The sequence below is a fragment of the Elephantulus edwardii genome, unplaced genomic scaffold, assembly GCF_000299155.1.
Source record: "Elephantulus edwardii isolate Elephantulus edwardi_28Jun2011 unplaced genomic scaffold, EleEdw1.0 scaffold00080, whole genome shotgun sequence".
NCBI lineage: Eukaryota > Metazoa > Chordata > Mammalia > Macroscelidea > Macroscelididae > Elephantulus > Elephantulus edwardii.
This window is the reverse complement of record NW_006399830.1, coordinates 4,134,941-4,151,958: the sequence shown is the minus strand read 5'-3', so window position 1 is coordinate 4,151,958 and position 17,018 is coordinate 4,134,941. Positions and strand designations below refer to the sequence as shown.

Below are 17,018 nucleotides of genomic sequence, written 5' to 3'. Positions count from 1 at the left end.
TATTGCAGTGCAGCTTCTTACCACTAGGCCACCAGAGCTCGCCAGAAGTCAGGGCTTCTAACACGTCCTTCCTCGGGGTTCTTGGGGGGCTGCCCTGGCCACCGCGCCAGGCTGACAGCTGCCCTCAGGGAGCCCTTGAGGACCTGCTCTCCCTTGATTTCTAGGACATGCCCAGTGAGGACGATGTGGGCATCTCGGTGGCCACAGTGGCAGGAGGCATCCACCTCTTGGACTTCTCCGACGAGATCTTGCTGCACATCCTGAGCCACGTGCCCAGCACAGACCTGGTGCTGAGTGTCCGGCGCACCTGCCGGAAGCTGGCAGCCCTCTGCGTGGACAAGAGCCTCATCCACACGGTCCTGCTGCAGAAGGACTACCAGGTGAGGGGCCCACGCGGGAGCCTTGAGATGCTCTGCCTGCCAGTCTGGGGACCAGATGGCCCTGCACCCAGCAGAGTGCCCGGGCTGTGTCAGTCCCCCAGATACTGTAAATGACAGGGACGAGGGGCTGAAATGTGTGAAGGAGGTCCTGGGGGGGTGGCAGGTGGACATGGTCGTTGTTCCAGGAGGGAGGGGTTGCCTAGTGTGCATTAGTGGGGCCCTGGTGCGCTGCTGGCGTTTGCGTGAGGTCAGGTTGATGGAGAGCGGTGGGAACGCACCTCGCCTGCCAGGCAGGACTTCTGGTGGCTCTGCCTCCTCTCCAGCACTTGTTGTTGTCACTCCGAGTCTCAGCCATTCTGGAAAATGCTCCAGCAAGCCGGGCTGCCATCCAGCCGATCCTGACCTGCAGTGACCCCTAGAGCAGAGCAGGGCTGCCCAGAGGGCTGCCCAGGCTGTGAGTATTAACCAAGCCGGCTACCCTCTCTGCCTCCCCAGTACGCTGGCAGGCCCAGACCTCTTCCGGTTAACAGCTTTGGCTAGCAGGGAGTGGGAGATGGGCTCCTTGTGGTGGGCACTCACATCTGGTCATGTGTTGGTCATCTCTTTATAAAGCACACAGCTGCCTCATGTAGCATCTTTTCAGAAGTTCTAGTTTTTTTCCCATTTAGTTGTGAGTCATTTGTCTTTTTCTTACTGAGAGGGAGGAGCTTTCTGTGTTCTGGGCTCCAGTCTTTGTCAAACAAGTGTAGGCTGACTCTGTCTCTCCAGCCTTGCCATTGCATTTCTGACAAGCGAATGCTTTTAGTTTTGGCAAAAATCAGTTTATTGATATTTTATTTTTCCTTTTGTGTTCAAGCTTTTTATGTCATACGTAAGACATCTTTGTTAAACTGGAGTCGTGAAGAATTCCTCTTTGGTGGTCTCACTGACATAATCGTGTCTCTCGGTGGAGTCTAGATCTGTGTCGTGTTCCTCTGTGTAGACGGCGTGAGTGAAGGGAGCGTGGTGGTTCCTCTATGTAGACGGCATGAGCTTCTTTTTATGTGTGTGGACATCTGATGGTTTCAGCACCGTTTACTGAAGAATTTTCTTCCTCATTGAGGGCTTGGGATCTTTCTGGAGCAGTCTTTCTTGGAACAATCAATTGATGATAGATCTTGAAGAGGAAAGCCAGAGTTCTCTAGGGCCTTGACCTGGAGGATTCAGAGTTCAGGGAAAGAGGTTACCTACGGCCTGCCACTTCGCCAAGCGTGGCGTCCTTGTCCGGGGACTGTCCCCTCCTGACAGTGTGCCCACGGTATGTGAGAGAGTCTTAATCGCCCCTACCTCTAAGACACATTCTGGCTGTTCTTCCAGACACCTTGTTCCTTCTCCCAGAGTCCATGGAACAGCTGCTGCCCATCCCTCAGACCATAGTGCAGTCAATACCAACATACAAATACGGATCTTGGTTTTCAGAGGTCATAAATTGCTGCTAGAAAAGTATCCTTTTTTTTTGGTCTGCAGAGTTTAATTTATTATTAAAATTTAGTATCAAACATAAAAATTTCTGGTGGGAAAAGTTTGTCAAAGTGCTTCTTCTCAGTGGAAGGCACTGGGGCACCGGCTTGGGGGGACCCCCATGTGTCCTGAACGTTGTAGAGGCGACTTTGCTCTGAACAGCGCTGGTCCCTCCTCCACACGTACCGTGGAACCAGCAGACTCCTGAGCTCCTACAGCCTCTCACGTGACATGGACACGTGTGATGTCTAGCGCTTGACGTCCAGCCAGAGGCAGCTTGTCACTGTACTCCATCCACTGGACATCCTGCCAGCATGGTTTTTTTTTAAAAGTGATTATACTTTGAAAGTTTATAGAGAAATTCCTTGCCTGTTCATTCTGTGTACAGATTTTGTTGAAGGTTCTGACTTAATTCCAGTGCCCACACTGTAGCAGCACTCCCCCCACTTCGTCCTTGTGATTCTCGTTTCCCTCCATCCTTCCGTCCTGTCACTTCCTGTCTTCTGAGCATTCTCCCTGGGGGATGCTGCCTTCTCACTCTGATTGAGAGTTCTCAGGAGTGAGGAGCAGAAGCTGCCTGTGCCCCCTGGTGTCTGGTGTTTGACTGAAAGCTGAGCCGCAGGGCTGTGTAGTTGCAGGCTGAAAGGGTTACTTGGTCCTTTTATTTTATTTTTAGTTACTGTGGTGGAAATACACACAGCAAAATATCCACTCACTTAGCAGTTTGTGCGTGTGCAGTTCCGTGGCATCGATTCCACGCTCAGGGTGTGCACCTGTTCCCATGCCCCTTCCCCGGGCCTCCCCGGTCATCACGCACTCCGTGCTCCTGTCTTCCTGTTAGTCCTTCAGCTGCTTGGTCGGTTAGACCCCACACGGCAGGAAGAACAAGCTCCCCGCTGCTGTACCAGATTCGATCCCCAGTGAGCCCTGAGGATGGCGGGGATCCTGCTGCCCCAGGATTTCCAAGGCTGCTCTTCATGGAGGCGGACTCCCTCAGCCTTCTTGTGTGGTGATTGGTGTGTTCGAACCGCTGACCGTGTGGTTAGCCGCTCAGAGCTTTACCTCCTGCACTATGAGTGTCCCTTCATGATCGCCTGTGGATAGTTCTTAAAAGAATGTGGTGCTCAAGACAGACACTCTTTACAGAGAGGCTGAGCTGTTGCTTGGTTTTCAGGAGACACCGGGGGATGTTGTGGTTTAAGGTTTGAGGTCTTGTGTATCTTTGGGGAACATTTAATGCCAGGAAACCGCGTCCAGTGGAAATGGGAGAGGCAGCCAGCTGCAGCCCGTCTCCTGGGCCCTGCCTTGTGGCTTGCTCCGTGGGTCAGGAGGACTTGACGAGGTTCACCCAGACCGGACCCTCAGGCTGCTGGTCCCTCCATAACCTCGGGACGGGTCTGTCACCAGGCTCTCCTACACCGGACATGTGTGACCACTGACTACAGTGAGTTCGTGGGCAGGTCGCTGCGTGTCCAGGTGCTGCTAGAACAAAATGCCGCGGGCTCGTGCTCAGATTCTCATTGATTCTCGTCAATCGTCGGAGGCTGGGGCACGTTCAGGGCAGCTGGGTTTGCTCTGAGCCTCGGGGGCCGGGGCACTGCTCCTGCCACAGTCCAGGCTTCCTCTTGTTTACAGACGCTCCTTGGCTGCTGGTCCTCCTGCATGTTATCTGTCTCTTCTTTTCAGAGAAAACCACTCAGATCAGGGGCCACTGACTATTGTCATCGCACTTAATGGCCCTATTTTCAGAGACCATCAGTTCACAAGTACCAGTTTAGGACTGATTTCAGCAACTCTCTCCTTTTAAAACTTCTTGTTATTCTTTGGATGAAAATTTACAGAGCACATTGGTTTTGCAGTTCCTCTACAGTTTATGTGACACTGGTGACAACTTAGAATGGAACAGCGCTCTTCCCCCTCCCTCCTTGTGATCCCCATCCCCATCCATCCTTTCCTGCTCCTTTCTGCCTTCTGAACTTTATCCCGGGTATATTTTCTTTTTAGTTACTGTGGTGGAAATACACATAGCAGAACATCCTCCAGCTTAACAGTTTGTGTGTGTGCACTTCTGTGACACCAACTCCACGCTCTGGGTGTGCGGCCTTCCTGGGGCCTCCCCGGTCATCATGCACTGAGCAGACGCTGCCCTCTTGGTTTCATATGGTTGACGGTCTGAGAAATGCGTTCCTCCCCAGTGTTATGGTCATTGTACAGGCCTGTGTATAATATTCCCCTTTCAGTGACTACCACATTGGACCAGGGCTTGTCAGACTGGACTGTGACCTTATGTTAAAGGCCCAGCTTTCCAGATACAGGCAATTCAGAGATGCTGGCTTAGGTCTTGTTCCGGCATCTCTCTCTGGGGACAGGGCTCAGTCTACAGCAGAGGGACAGGAGGAGGGGGCCAGCTTTTCTGAGCTCCCCCGCTCCCAGTGTCCCCAGCTCTGACTGTTGGGGTGTGGGGTGAGGGCGACTTCCGGTGCCTTCAGCCCTTTCCTCCCGCTTCCCCACCCACAGGCCAGTGAAGACAAAGTGAAGCAGCTGGTGAAGGCCATCGGCCGCGAGATCCAGCAGCTGGACATGGCCGGCTGCTACTGGCTGTCCGGCGCCACCGTGGAGCACGTGGCCCGCTGCCGCAGCCTGGTGAAGGTGGACCTGTCGGGCTGCCACCTGACATCCCTGCGCCTGTCCAAGATGCTGTCGGCGCTGCAGCACCTGCGCTCGCTGGCCATCGACGTGAGCCCTGGCTTCGACGCCGGCCAGCTGAGCAGTGAGTGCAAGGCCACGCTGAGCCGCGTGCGTGAGCTGCGCCAGACGCTCTTTACGCCCTCGTACGGCGTGGTGCCCTGCTGCACCAGCCTGGAGAAGCTGCTGCTCTACTTCGAGATCCTGGACCGCACGCGGGAGGGCGCCATCCTCTCGGGCCAGCTCATGGTGGGCCAGAGCAACGTGCCACACTACCAGAACCTGCGGGTCTTCTACGCCCGCCTGGCGCCCGGCTACATCAACCAGGAGGTGGTGCGCCTCTACCTGGCCGTGCTCAGCGACCGCACGCCCGAGAACCTGCATGCCTTCCTCATCTCCGTGCCCGGCAGCTTCGCCGAGAGCGGGGCCACCAAGAACCTGCTGGACTCCATGGCCCGCAACGCCTGCCTGGACGCCCTGCAGCTGCCCAAGTCCTGGCTCAATGGCTCGGCGCTGCTGCAGCATATGCGCTTCAACAACCCCTTCTACTTTAGCTTCAGCCGCTGTGCCCTGTCGGGCGGCCACCTCATCCAGCGGGTCATCAACGGCGGCCGGGACCTGCGCAGCCTGGCCAGTCTCAACCTGAGCGGCTGCGTGCACTGCCTCTCCCCTGACGCGCTCTTCCGTAAGGCCGAGGACGAGATTGACAGCAGCATCCTGGAGACGCTGGTGGGCGCCTGCTGCAACCTGCGGCACCTGAACCTCTCGGCTGCCCACCACCACAGCGCCGAGGGCCTGGGCCGCCACCTCTGCCAGTTGCTGGCCCGCCTGCGCCACCTGCGCTCGCTGGCCCTGCCCGTGTGTGCCGTGGCCGACTCGGCGCCCCGGGCCGACCGCGCGCCCGCCCCGCCCGCCATGCACGCTGTGCCGCGGGGTTTCGGCAAGAAGGTGCGCATTGGGGTGCCCTCGGGGCCCGGCCCCTTCGCGGGGCAGCCGGCGCCCCACCCCTCCTCCGTCTTCTGGTCGCTGCTGCGGAGCGTGCCCTTCCTGGAGCGTCTGGAGCTCATCGGCTCCAACTTCTCCTCCGCCATGCCCCGCAACGAGCCCGCCATCCGCAACTCCCTCCCGCCCTGCAGCCGGGCCCAGAGCGTGGGCGACGCGGAGGTGGCCGCCATCGGCCAGCTGGCCTTCCTGCGCCACCTGACGCTGGCCCAGCTGCCCAGCATCCTGACGGGCTCGGGGCTGGTCAGCATCGGCCTGCAGTGCCAGCAGCTGCAGTCACTGTCGCTGGCCAACCTGGGCATGATGGGCAAGGTGGTGTACATGTCCGCCCTCTCGGACATGCTGAAGCACTGTCAGCGTCTCAAGGACCTCAGGTGAGGGGTCTGGGGACGGGCGTCTGGATCGTTCCCTCGGCCCGGCCGTGCCCGCGTGGAATGGGGGAAGTAGCCTGGAGAGGGCAGCGTCTCAGCAGAGCCCAGGGGTTCCGTGAGCCGGGTGCTGGCCTGGCCGAGCCCGCACAGTTGTGGTGTCTACTGCTCATGGAGACATGCGTGATTCCAGGGAGTGCTGCCGGGTCCGTGCCAGGCCTGGCGTTGGTGGCCGTCAGGCCCCCGTGTTCCGCAGGATTGGCCTTGACTGGTTCTCAGAAGCAGGTCACCAGGCCCCTCTTCCTACCCCTCCCCTCCTGGTCTGGAAGGTCCATGGGTGACCCTGCTCGTTGACACAACACTGCCAGAGGCTTCCCGTTGCTCTTCAGCCTCGTCTGCATAAACCCACAGCTGTTGAGAGGGTCCCAACTTGTTACAGCTCTCGGACTGCTCCCAGGATTTCCAGTGTAGTCAGTCTTCAGATCAGGTCTTCATGTCTTTCTCTGGGTTCAAACCGCCAGCCTTTCACTTAGCACTGAGTTGTGTGAGCTCTGCACCCCCAGGGCTGCTCTGCACGTGGCTGCTGCTTAGTTGAAAATACGATGTTTGGGGTGGCACCCTATGCTTTTGGGTAAACTGGTCTCTGGCTCTGAGGCAACTCGGACCATGTCCTTTCCCGGTGGTGGCCGCCAGCTCCGCCCACCGCAGTGGGTCCTGTCAGCTGCGTTCTTGGGGGGCGTCTCTTCCTGTCCCGTCCACTTCATCCCATGTGGCTCCTGGGCTGGTGGTGCCTGTGAGACAGGACACACGAGCTTTTGCGGGCCGGCCTGGGAGCCGAGCCTGTGCCCACGCCCAGCAGCTGGCCGCTCGCCACGCCTGCCCGAGCCAGGACAGCCCGTACGGAACACCACGGCCGAGCTGCAGCCAGATGGCCCCGTTCCTCCAGTTCCCGTGCCCGCTGCCAGCAGTGCCTCGGGCAGGAGTGGAGGAGCAGGTGGTGTCTTAGCCCTGATGTCCCCCGCACCCTGGCACCCTGGTGAGGCTATGGGGCCACTGCTGTGCTTCTAGGCGAATCTTCGTGGGTGGGAGCCTGGGCAGCCACCCCCCCAGGGCTTGGCCTTCCTGCTCCTCCCCCGCCCACTGCTGGCTGGGAACTGCCTCTACTCCACGGTGCCAGGGCGGCTCCCCGGGGAGAAGCGGCATTGAACAAAGTGTTCTCACTTGGTGGCATCTTGGCAGCCCAGGAGTTCGCGGTGGGATAGACAGCAGCCCTTCCCTCTGAAGACTTGAGCCTGTCGGTGGAAGTTACCCTGAGTCACCTGGCCTCTCGGGCCCCAGATCCAGGGTGGTGTGTGTGTGTGTAAGCAGGAAGGGACCAGTACAGAGCCGAAGCTAGGTGGGCAGGGGCGCCGGCACGGTGAGCCACCACATGGCCCCCCCATGTCGTCCTGCTGATCCTCCTGTCTGCACAAAGCCAGCCAGGCCCCTATCCGTCCTCTGGTGCTGAGGCTCGGAGTCAAGAGAGGCCAGGACCGAGGTCCAGGTGCTTGTCGCTGTCCTGCCCTGGATCCTGCCTTGCCAGACCCTGCCCTGCAGGCACGGCTTGCACAGGGGGAGCTGGGAACAGGTCCGCCCTGCTGGCCATCAGCTGGCCATGCCCTTCAGGTTTGGGGAGCTGGAGGACATGAAGGTGCCACGCCGGCCTGTCATAGCTCACCAAGCCTGCCCTTTTGGAGAAATCTGGAAATGGCAGACTATTTTAAAAAAGAAATTCTAAGGGAGCTCTCGTGGCTCAGTGACAAGAAGCTGCACTGCTGTCATGAAAGCACGCAGTTCGAATCCAACAGATGGTCAGCTGGAGAAGGAGGGGCAGTCTTTTCCTATGCCAGTTGGATCCCATTCGACGGTACACCAGAAAAACCCAACAAAAAACACACCCCCAAAAAAACCCAAAAAGAAATTCTAACTATGTGCACACACTTGTACAAGTACACACACTTATGCCTGGACACATATACACATGTATACACACATCTGTAAACATGAACACACAAGCACACATCCATACATGCACATCCACACACACGCACACAATTACAGCACCCCGTAACGTGGACGCACACAAGCACACACAGGGACACAGATGTACGGCTATGCCCAAGCACACAGACGTGCACAATTGCAGCCCACACTGCCTGCCCACGGGGCTGCTTGTCTCAGTGCAGGCCTACACTGCCGCCTTGTGGCCAGCACGGGCACACGCCTGTGGTCCACTCTGTCCTGCTGGAAGGGAGCGCCCGGCCACTTGGCGTCCAGAATCCAGGTGCTTTAGGGTCTCAAGGATCCTCCCTCATCTGCAGAGGGGTGCCTGCCTGGGGGGTTCTATTTCTGCAAATACCTCTTTTTTAAATTAGGATTTCTGTAAAGTTCATAGATTTTTCTCTTCAATGTTATTTTTGTGAGAGTTTGTTTGCTGTAATTTCTGGTGAGAATATGCATTCTCATCCTACAGTTTGTAGATAGTGATCATTATGCCGTTCTGCCCTTTGCCAGCACTCTTGCTGTTCTGTTCCAGTCCTTGGACAGGCGTTAACTTACCCCCTTGGCCTGAGCCCACTCGGTTGTGCCCTGAAGTAGATGCTGAGTCTCTGACCGGTCATAAACCCAGAACCCACTGCCGTAATGTCAGTCCAGCAGGCCTACATGGATGTTGTCTGTATATTTCTTTTATTAAATTGTATTAATTTTAATGAACGTTTACAGAGATTTTGGGTTTCCATTCATTCATTGTTGCACTATTTTCTCTACACCCCCCAGTTCGTTCCTCTCTTTTTTTTGCCCCTTTGAAAGTCTGTTTTAATTGTCCCATTGCCACAGTGCTTGTCAAAGTCAGTTCTGATTAATCTCCTTTGTCATTGTGTCCTTTGCCATTCCCTATCACTCTTCCCTGAGAGAGACTTCACCCTGATTCATAAGGAAAAGGGGACGGCGTATTCTCTTAGCTACTTCGTGCTGAAAAGGGACGCTATAGGTTTCGTTGTCTATATTTTAAATGCAGTACTCAAAGATACTTGGACTGGAACAAACCGTTGAATAGTTTAAGAGCTTTTTTCTCTCCTAAAACAAAAGTAATTAAAACTATTTATGAAACTTCATTTGTTTTGGCAAACCAACAAATTCAGCTGTGTGTGTGAATCAGCAATTGTAAAAGGAATAAACTCTGACTTAACGCAGCTCCTGCACCAAAGAGACCAGGTTCAAGGGCAGGAAATGGCTGCAGCGATGAAGTTAATGCTCAGTTTGACACCGTATCCACTAGTTCTGAAGGTGAACGGGCAACACAGACTGGAAGGGTCTTGGAGAGACAGGAGTGAGTGGTGTCCAGACGTGTTCATGTCAGAAAGACATCAAGGTTCAGCTCAGTGCAGGCACGCCCCAATTCATTGTGCTTCAGAGGTACGATGTTCGTCTGGTGGTTTGAGAAAACTGAGACTTTTGGCAATTCTCTGCTTCATACACGCTTGTTGATGCCAGTTTTCTGACAGCATGTGTTCACTTCATCTCTGTCGTATTTTGATCAAGATCACAGTCTATCCATTTTTCTCATGTGCTTGCAGACATAGGAAACCCTGGGGGTATACTGTGGTGTGTTGTCCTAACTGAACGGCTGACGGTTCAGAGCCACCGGCCACTCTGTGTGAGAAAGAGGAGGCTCTCCTCCCCTGAAGTGTGCCGCCACGGAAGCCCACGGAGGGCCACTGCGATTTGCAACTGACTCGTGGCAGCGGGCCCGGCTTTGGATCGCAAACCTCACAGCCTGCAGTCCAGTGTCAACATACCTTTCTTAGTCATTGTTGCTTTTAGATGCCATCGAGTTGGAACTGACTTAAGCTGACCCTCTGGGAGTTCTTTAGAGGGAGGGATGGCCCTCTTTCTCCTGTGGAGCAGCAGGTGGGTTCGAGCTGCATGCCTTGGGGTTGGCAGCAGAATGCCTTTCCACTAAAGCCATCAGAGCTCCAGTGTATTCATTAGGAGACCAGAATGAAAGTGTGACCGTTCATCTTACCTTGTTCTATCGTGGTGCTCGGGAACTGAGCCTGAGACAGCTCCCAGTCGGCCTGCAGTAAGACAGACAGATGCCTAGTTTGCTCCGGGCTCCGCGTCACTGAGGGAGCCCGTCGTCTGGTCACTGACTGAGGTGAAGTCCTGGGGAGAACAGAGCACACGTGCCACATCGACATTGTAGCCTCTGTGAGAGGTCAGCTCTCTGCACATCTGTCTGAACGCTTCCCTCATTGCTTGGCAGGTGAAATCGGTCTATCCAGTGGAATTTCTCTGTCTTTCCGTCACTTTCTCCTTGTGTCTCTGTCTTTTCTTTTTTGTTAAACATTTATTTTAGTGAAAATATTAATATTCAGAGATAACACTCTGAGAATTTTCACATGTGCCGTTAGTTCAGTGACATTAATGACATCCTTCAAATTGAGGACTCTCTCGCTTTTATTTTCCACATCCTTCTGCCAGCACTATTTTAAATTCATGACCCCGTAAACTTCCCATGCCATCAGCAGTTTGAGTTCAAATGGATAATTCTTTAAAAGAGCACCAGGTTGAAAGCACTCATACATTACTGTTAGTTTTGCTTCCAAGATGATTTCAGGGGATAGCTTAAAGGGTTACATTTTAAAGATTATCTCAAGACAGCAGTTTCCAGGGTTCATTCAGCCTTAGTTACTCTAGAAAGTGTAGTTTTCTTGAGTTATTTGAGTTCTGCTCCATAGTATCCCTCTTTTGATCAGGATTCTGCTATCAATTTTTCCTCCTTTTAAAAAACACTGGTTTTAGGGGAGCTCTGGTGGCCTAGTGCAAGGAGCTGCAACTACAATCCCAGAGGCGAACGGTTCGAATCCACCAGATGCTCTGCCGGGGAAGGAAGGACAATCTCCTCCTGTACCAGTCAGATCTGATTTGACAGTACACACACACACACACACACAACAACAACAACAACAACAACAAAACAAAAAAAACCCACTGGTTTTATTAGGATAGAGCTTATTCTACTCCAATATCACTTCATCTTAATTGCACCTGCAAAAGACCCTTTTTCTCAACACAAGGTCATGTTCACAGGTACAGGGGTTAAGACTTGAGCGTGTGTTTTTGGGGGACACATTCAACCTATAGCAGTCCCTCTCCCTGTCCTGTCCTCCTCGCTCCATTTCTAGCCCACTCTTGCCCTTGACCGTCCACGGTCCTTCCTGGTTCCCTGCCCCCTCTTTTGTGTGCCCCTGCCCTGTGCGTCTTCCTTCTCCCTGTGCCCTCCTTCCCTCACCCCTAGGTCTGAACGCCCCCTCATCACCATGTACGCCCCTCCCGTGCTCCCTCCTTGCTCTACATGTCCTCTCTCAGCTCTGCGTACCCCCTTTCTCTTTGCCCAGTTGAGATCTCACATCTGTCGGCCGTACCTTCTGGGTCCCAGCATCACCTCCAGCTGCTGGCACTGCATTTCCAGCAGGCCGCACGTAACGATTTTCCTCAACCATGCAGCCTCCACTCCTTGAGCAGTGTGTCCCCCGTTACCAGCGCGCCCTTGAAGCCTGCTTTTTGCCTGAGTGAACAGACTTCTGTGGAAAATCTGGAATGTTCTCATCTGCTCTCCCAAGTCCTACTGCTTCCCTGGCCTCATTCGCCGGCTCCCCCTGGTGTCTCACAGCTGTAGTCTTGGTGCTGATGCTGGACACCTCCTTCCTGTACTCGCACATCCCTGCCTCCTGGCCTGACCCACTCGCCGGCTCACCCCTCTGCTCAGTGCTGTCCTCTTTCCCACTCCATCTCCCCACCCCCTCGAGGGCGCCCCTTTGTGTGGTGCTGAGTGAACCCGTGCTCCCCAAGACCGGGGACCATGTGGGAGTTTGCCTTCCCCGCTCTCTGCACTGGGCATCAGTGTCAGGCTGGTGGTACCCCGTCCCTCCGCTAGGCCTGCGGACGGGCTGACTGCTTCAGCTGAGGGTACCTGCGCTGCACTCGGGAGGGGGCGGGGGCACCACCAGGGCTTTCCTCGTTCTGCCATCAGTCTTTCTGTCCGCCCGCCCTTACCTGCCTCTCCCCCGCAGGCTCGAGCAGCCTTACTTCAGTGCCAACGCCCAGTTCTTCCAGGCGCTGAGCCAGTGCGCCTGCCTGCAGCGCCTGTGCCTGGTGTCCCGCAGCGGCACGCTCCAGCCTGACGCCGTGGTGGCCTTCATGGGCCGCTGCCTGCACGTCGTCGTCTGCCACATGTTCACCGGGGAGTCCCTGGCCACTTGCAAGAGCCTGCAGCAGTCCCTGCTTCGGAGGTGAGCGGGGCCTGGGAGGGCGTGGGGGGCCTCAACACCTGGGCACCCAGAAAGCAGAGTGGAGCAGACAGAGCTGAGCTCCGGGGGAGTGAGAGTGGGCTAGGGTGGGCAGCCGGGGGTGTCTGCCCCCGTCTCCCTTTCTGGAGAGCCAAGGTCCCCTTCGGGGAGCACGTGCATCCCAGCGGTGTCCACACATCACGCTCTTCCCCTCCTTTCCCCTGACATGGCGGCAGGCACCTCCCCTCTCCCCGTGCTTTACTTGGTGCATTTCCACCAAGCGAAGGCTGTAAACCGTGCAGACCTCGGGCAGGCCTCCCGCAAGTCTCCCGTGGCCACTTCATGTCTCTGCGTCACATTTTGGTCCCTTGGCGCATTTCAGGCTTCTCCCCATGCTGTCAGAGGCCGCGGGCTGATGGAAGCCTGGTTGTACGTGCCCTGGGAAGCCAGAGAGCTCACGTGCCTCGCCCTGTTGAGTCCCTGCTTTGCTGTGACCTGGATCCAAACCCAAAGTACCTCCCAGGTTGTTAGATTCTGCCGAGCTGCTTCTGACACAGTGACCCCGCGCAGCAGAACCTGACCCACCCCGGTCCTCCTCTCCGTCGTTGCTGGGTTCGAGCCCTTGCGGGCAGCCGGGGTGTCAGTCCTCCTCAGGCATCTTGGCGCTTTCTTGCTGACCCTCCACTGATCTCTGGGGTATTGTCCTTGGCATTTTAGACTTAGAAATGTTGTAACAAGAAGTAATACAGGCGCCCAGGTGTGCTTCACCCAAACCCGCTGCAGTTAGGGCGATTCTGGCTCCGCAGTGCCCTCCACTGCGTCCTGAGCCTGTACGCCTTTACAGTACGAGACCGCCTTTCTCCCTCCTTAGAGTGGCTGCTGGATTTGAGCCATAACCCATTTGATTAGCAGCCTGTTAGGTTACACACTACAGCACCAGGGTTCCGACCCTTCAGCCAGCTTCCCACACTGGTGTTGACTTTGTCCACTGGCCACAACGCAATTACCAGGACGTGACTAACACTAAACAGTAAAGGCGGAGCCAGCCCTCGCCCCTGGACGTCTTCATTCCCCTGGTCATGCCAGGCTCCAGTCCAGCCTGCCCTTGCCACTTCCCTCGCCTTCTCCAGTCGTGGCCGGCTCCCTTGTCTCACACTGTGTGGGTGTCTGGTGTGCTCCCCGTCCCGGGGTACGTGATCGCCGAGGATGCTGACCTTGGTCTCAGTGGCCACCAGGTCTCTTCCACAGTGAGTTCCGCTGGCTGCTGTTCTCACTGGCGACTGTCCTACAGAGAGAAAGCTTTCAGATGCTGCATATAAATGGGTTGACTATAGGTTTCTCTCTCTTTTTCTCTCTTTAACTGCAACTGGAATAAAGGTTTACAGAGCAGAATGGTTTTGATTATCAGCACAGCACAGTCTGCACCACAGAGCTCCTCGCAGACCGCTTTACCCTCAGCTGCCCTTTATGTTTTGTGACATCGACAGCAAGCCCCAGCACGACAGTACTCGTCCCACTCTGTCTTTGTAGTTCCTGTTTCCACTTGTGCTTTCCCTGCTGTGGTCTTGACCGAGTGGTGACTTTCTGGCTGCTTCTCCTGAGGGTGCTAAGCAGCAGTTGACAGTTTGAACTCCTCAGCCGCCCTGCAGGGGAAGGCGAGGTGCTTCCTTTGGTGTGGACACCAGGATGACGGGCTGCTGAGAGCTGAGTCGGGGGCTGGCCTGGCTGCTGGTCTCGGCGCCTCAGTATTGGCTGATGGGAACCTCCTGTGAGAAAGGCCTGCTAGTCCTCCTTCTCATGCATTTCCTTCTTTCTCACTTTTTCAGTTTTTAAAGTTGTGATTTACTTGAAGACTTACAAAGCAAATTGGTTTTTCGCTCAACCACTCCTGGCTGCTTTGTTCTCCGATCTTAACTTCAGTGCCTTCAATGTAATCAGACTTTCCAGTTCCTCCTCCTGCCTCACATTTCTGTTTATCGTCCGTTCCTGTGTCCTCCGTTTCTTCAGTGATAGTGTGCTGATTGTCCAGCTTTGATAATTGCCGTTCCCTTCACCCAGCGTAATGTGTGTTACCCGTGTAGGGAGCTGAGCTGCACTCTGAAGGCGACCTCTCTGGTGGTTCAAATCCACCAGCAGCTGCACGAGGGAAAGATGAGCCTCCCTGTCTCTAGAGGACACACTGGAGCATGTCCCAGTCTCACTTTACAGCAGTGAGTGGTAGCTTTTAGTTTTAACTCCCCTCCATCCCCTTGGCCTCCAGCAAGGAGTTACGCTGCGATCCCAGAGGCCTGTGGTTTGAGTCCAGGACCTGGTCTTTGGAGGAACGCGTGCAGTCCCTTCCTGTGTGATTTTTAGCCTCTGAGTTCCTGCCCGAGGGTTAGCTGGGAGTTGGTTCTGACTCGGGGTGGCATGTAATGACAAGAGCCGCTTCCTTTCTCGTCCTGGTAACCAGCCAGCGTTGGTTCTTCCTGTGTAGAAACCCTTCTTCAGCTTTTCACCACAGTGGTTTTATGTAATTTTGTTCTTTGGTGTTGACTTTGTTTCACTTAAGAGGGCATGTCCTTTAGATGCCAGTGTTGTGCAGTGTGGGTTTTCTGTGCTGGGGCGCTGTTCCTCCGACCCCCCACGTCTGGGAAGCTCTGTGTTTCCAGTCAGAGCAGAGCGGGCCGCTGAAGCACTGAGCTTTGCTAGCCTTGAGCCCCACGGGCAACGAGCAGGAGTTAGGAGACGGTGCCTCGTTACAGCAGTCCAGTGGCAGGCAGAGGCCTCTTCTGCGACCATTGTCACTGATACCCGGCTCGTCAGTTTCTAGATGATCTGTTTCCGCTCAGGTGAGCAGATGTGTGTTTCCTTATACGCCCTTCCCACGCACTCTGCCTTTCCGCTTACCCGTGTGTCTGGGGAACGCCTCCTGTGGGTTCACGGCTGGCAGATGCGAGGACGCTCTGGCTCCCTGAGCCCGGCTCACGTCTGCTTTCCAACCATGACACCGAGGGACCCGGGAAGACCAGCGCGGCTGTCGCACTGACACGCCCCGAGGTGGCCTGCGGAGTAGACACTTAGCTTCGTGGAGCTGGAGGCCGGAGCCTGGTCAGCAGTGTCATCCCTGGCCGCTCCATGGCCTGTCGTGCCCCCAGGGTCTCGTGTACGTCCTGCTCTGCTCCGTCCCTCCCAGGGTTAGGTTTTGAACCAACACCCATAACCTTTGGGAGGAGGAGTGGCATCCACTTCCGTAATAGCTTGCCTCCGGAAACCCTGTGAACCTGGAGGGAGGATGAGACACCCAAGCGTTGAGGACTCTCCTTCATAGGGTCGCTATGAGTCGCCTGCGACTCGACGGCACTTAACAACCACCACCCATAACCTACTGCTGGTGGCTGGCCTCCTCCTCAGCCGTGGGCTCCTCGTGGCTGTGAGTCCGCTGGGGGTCCTGACCCAGTGGGTCAGGTCGTTAGGTTCCCAGAAGATTCTTGTCTTCTTACTTCCGCTACCTGCCCTCGTTGTTGTTTCACAAGCTTAAATGATGACCATGTCTTGCCCCCGTACACCCGTGTCCTTGAACCTGCCATCTGTTCTTCCTCCCGGGCGCCTGCGACTGCCGTGACCGTGAGCGGATGGCTTTAACCAGCAGCGGTTTATGTGCTCACAGTTGTGGAAGCTGGGAATTCAGATTCCAAGGACTAGAGGAAGGCTTTTTCTCTCCTCGTCTCTCGGTTCTAGAAGGTTCTCGGCGCTGGGATCCTGCGTCCAAAGATCACTCTGCCCTCAGTTGTTCTTCGTTGCTTGCAGCAGGTCCCTGTGTGCCCACTTCCCATACCTGTTGTCTCTGTGACATGAAAGGTGACACAGGCCACCCCACAGACACCCCCCTTACATGGGACCTGAGTCCCACCTCGTCCCCTCACCTCAGTAGTCACGTCAGATTGCATCACGGTGCTGAACACGTCATCACGTAGCTGCCACACCACTGACAATAGTGGCCTTGCTGGGCTGACGCCGTACTGGGGTTCATAATATACCTGTAATGTAACCTGTGATACTGGTCTTCAAAGGTAGTCATCAAGGCTTGTTGGTTTGTGTGCAGAAGGGAAGTCACAAGAGTAGGGTCAGCGGGCGCCCCAGCTCAGACCTCCCTGCCATTGAACTTTACTGTTTGCACGTGCAGAGAGTCCAGAGACTTCCGGCGCTTTGCAGCTGGCTGTGTGCTAGCCAGGCCCCATGAGCAGTCACGTCACCCAACCTTGACCCCAGGGAAGGAGGGCTCAGTTGGTCCCGATTTTCAGGGAAGCGCTAGACTCAGCATGCCATAGGCGTTCTGACTCCACCCCCTCGCTCACCTGGAGTCCCTGCACAGTGACTGCAGGGTCCTCTAGCTTGAGGTGGGTTGTAAATGCAGTGAATGTGAAAGCAGAAGCCTGCTCCTCTGGGCCCTCCGCTCCCAGGAGTGGGAGCAGGTTAGGGTGACCATGTGGCCTCGGAAGGTGAAGTCTCAAAACAGCAGATTGCCAACACTTAAAGGATCACAGTGTTTATGTGGATAACACGCAGGCGCCCCTCCTGCAGCTCCGTCAGCTTGTGCGCCGTTTCCTGGGCACCTTACACGCCGAGAACTTGGTCACGGCCAAGGTGGCTTCCTTGTGCTTCCTCGTGGTTGCCCACTCGGTCCTGTGCTGGCCGTGTGGCTGAGCCTGCTGCCGTGACCTGGGTACTCGGCGTGCTCCAGCCTCAGGGCTCGGCTTTCAGCGCATGTT

At 55.7% G+C, this 17,018-nt stretch overlaps 1 protein-coding gene across 1 annotated transcript in view; it reads left to right on the top strand.

Moving 5' to 3' along the window:
- The first annotated feature begins 167 nt into the window (after positions 1-167).
- Positions 168-17,018, top strand: part of FBXL18 (F-box and leucine-rich repeat protein 18) — a 29,381-nt gene continuing 12,530 nt past the window's right edge. Inside the window, exons 1-3 of the mRNA XM_006889618.1 lie at positions 168-380; positions 4,398-5,941; positions 12,052-12,270. Of these exons, the coding sequence (XP_006889680.1) occupies positions 168-380; positions 4,398-5,941; positions 12,052-12,270 (1,976 nt within the window). The remainder of the gene's footprint in view (positions 381-4,397; positions 5,942-12,051; positions 12,271-17,018) is intronic.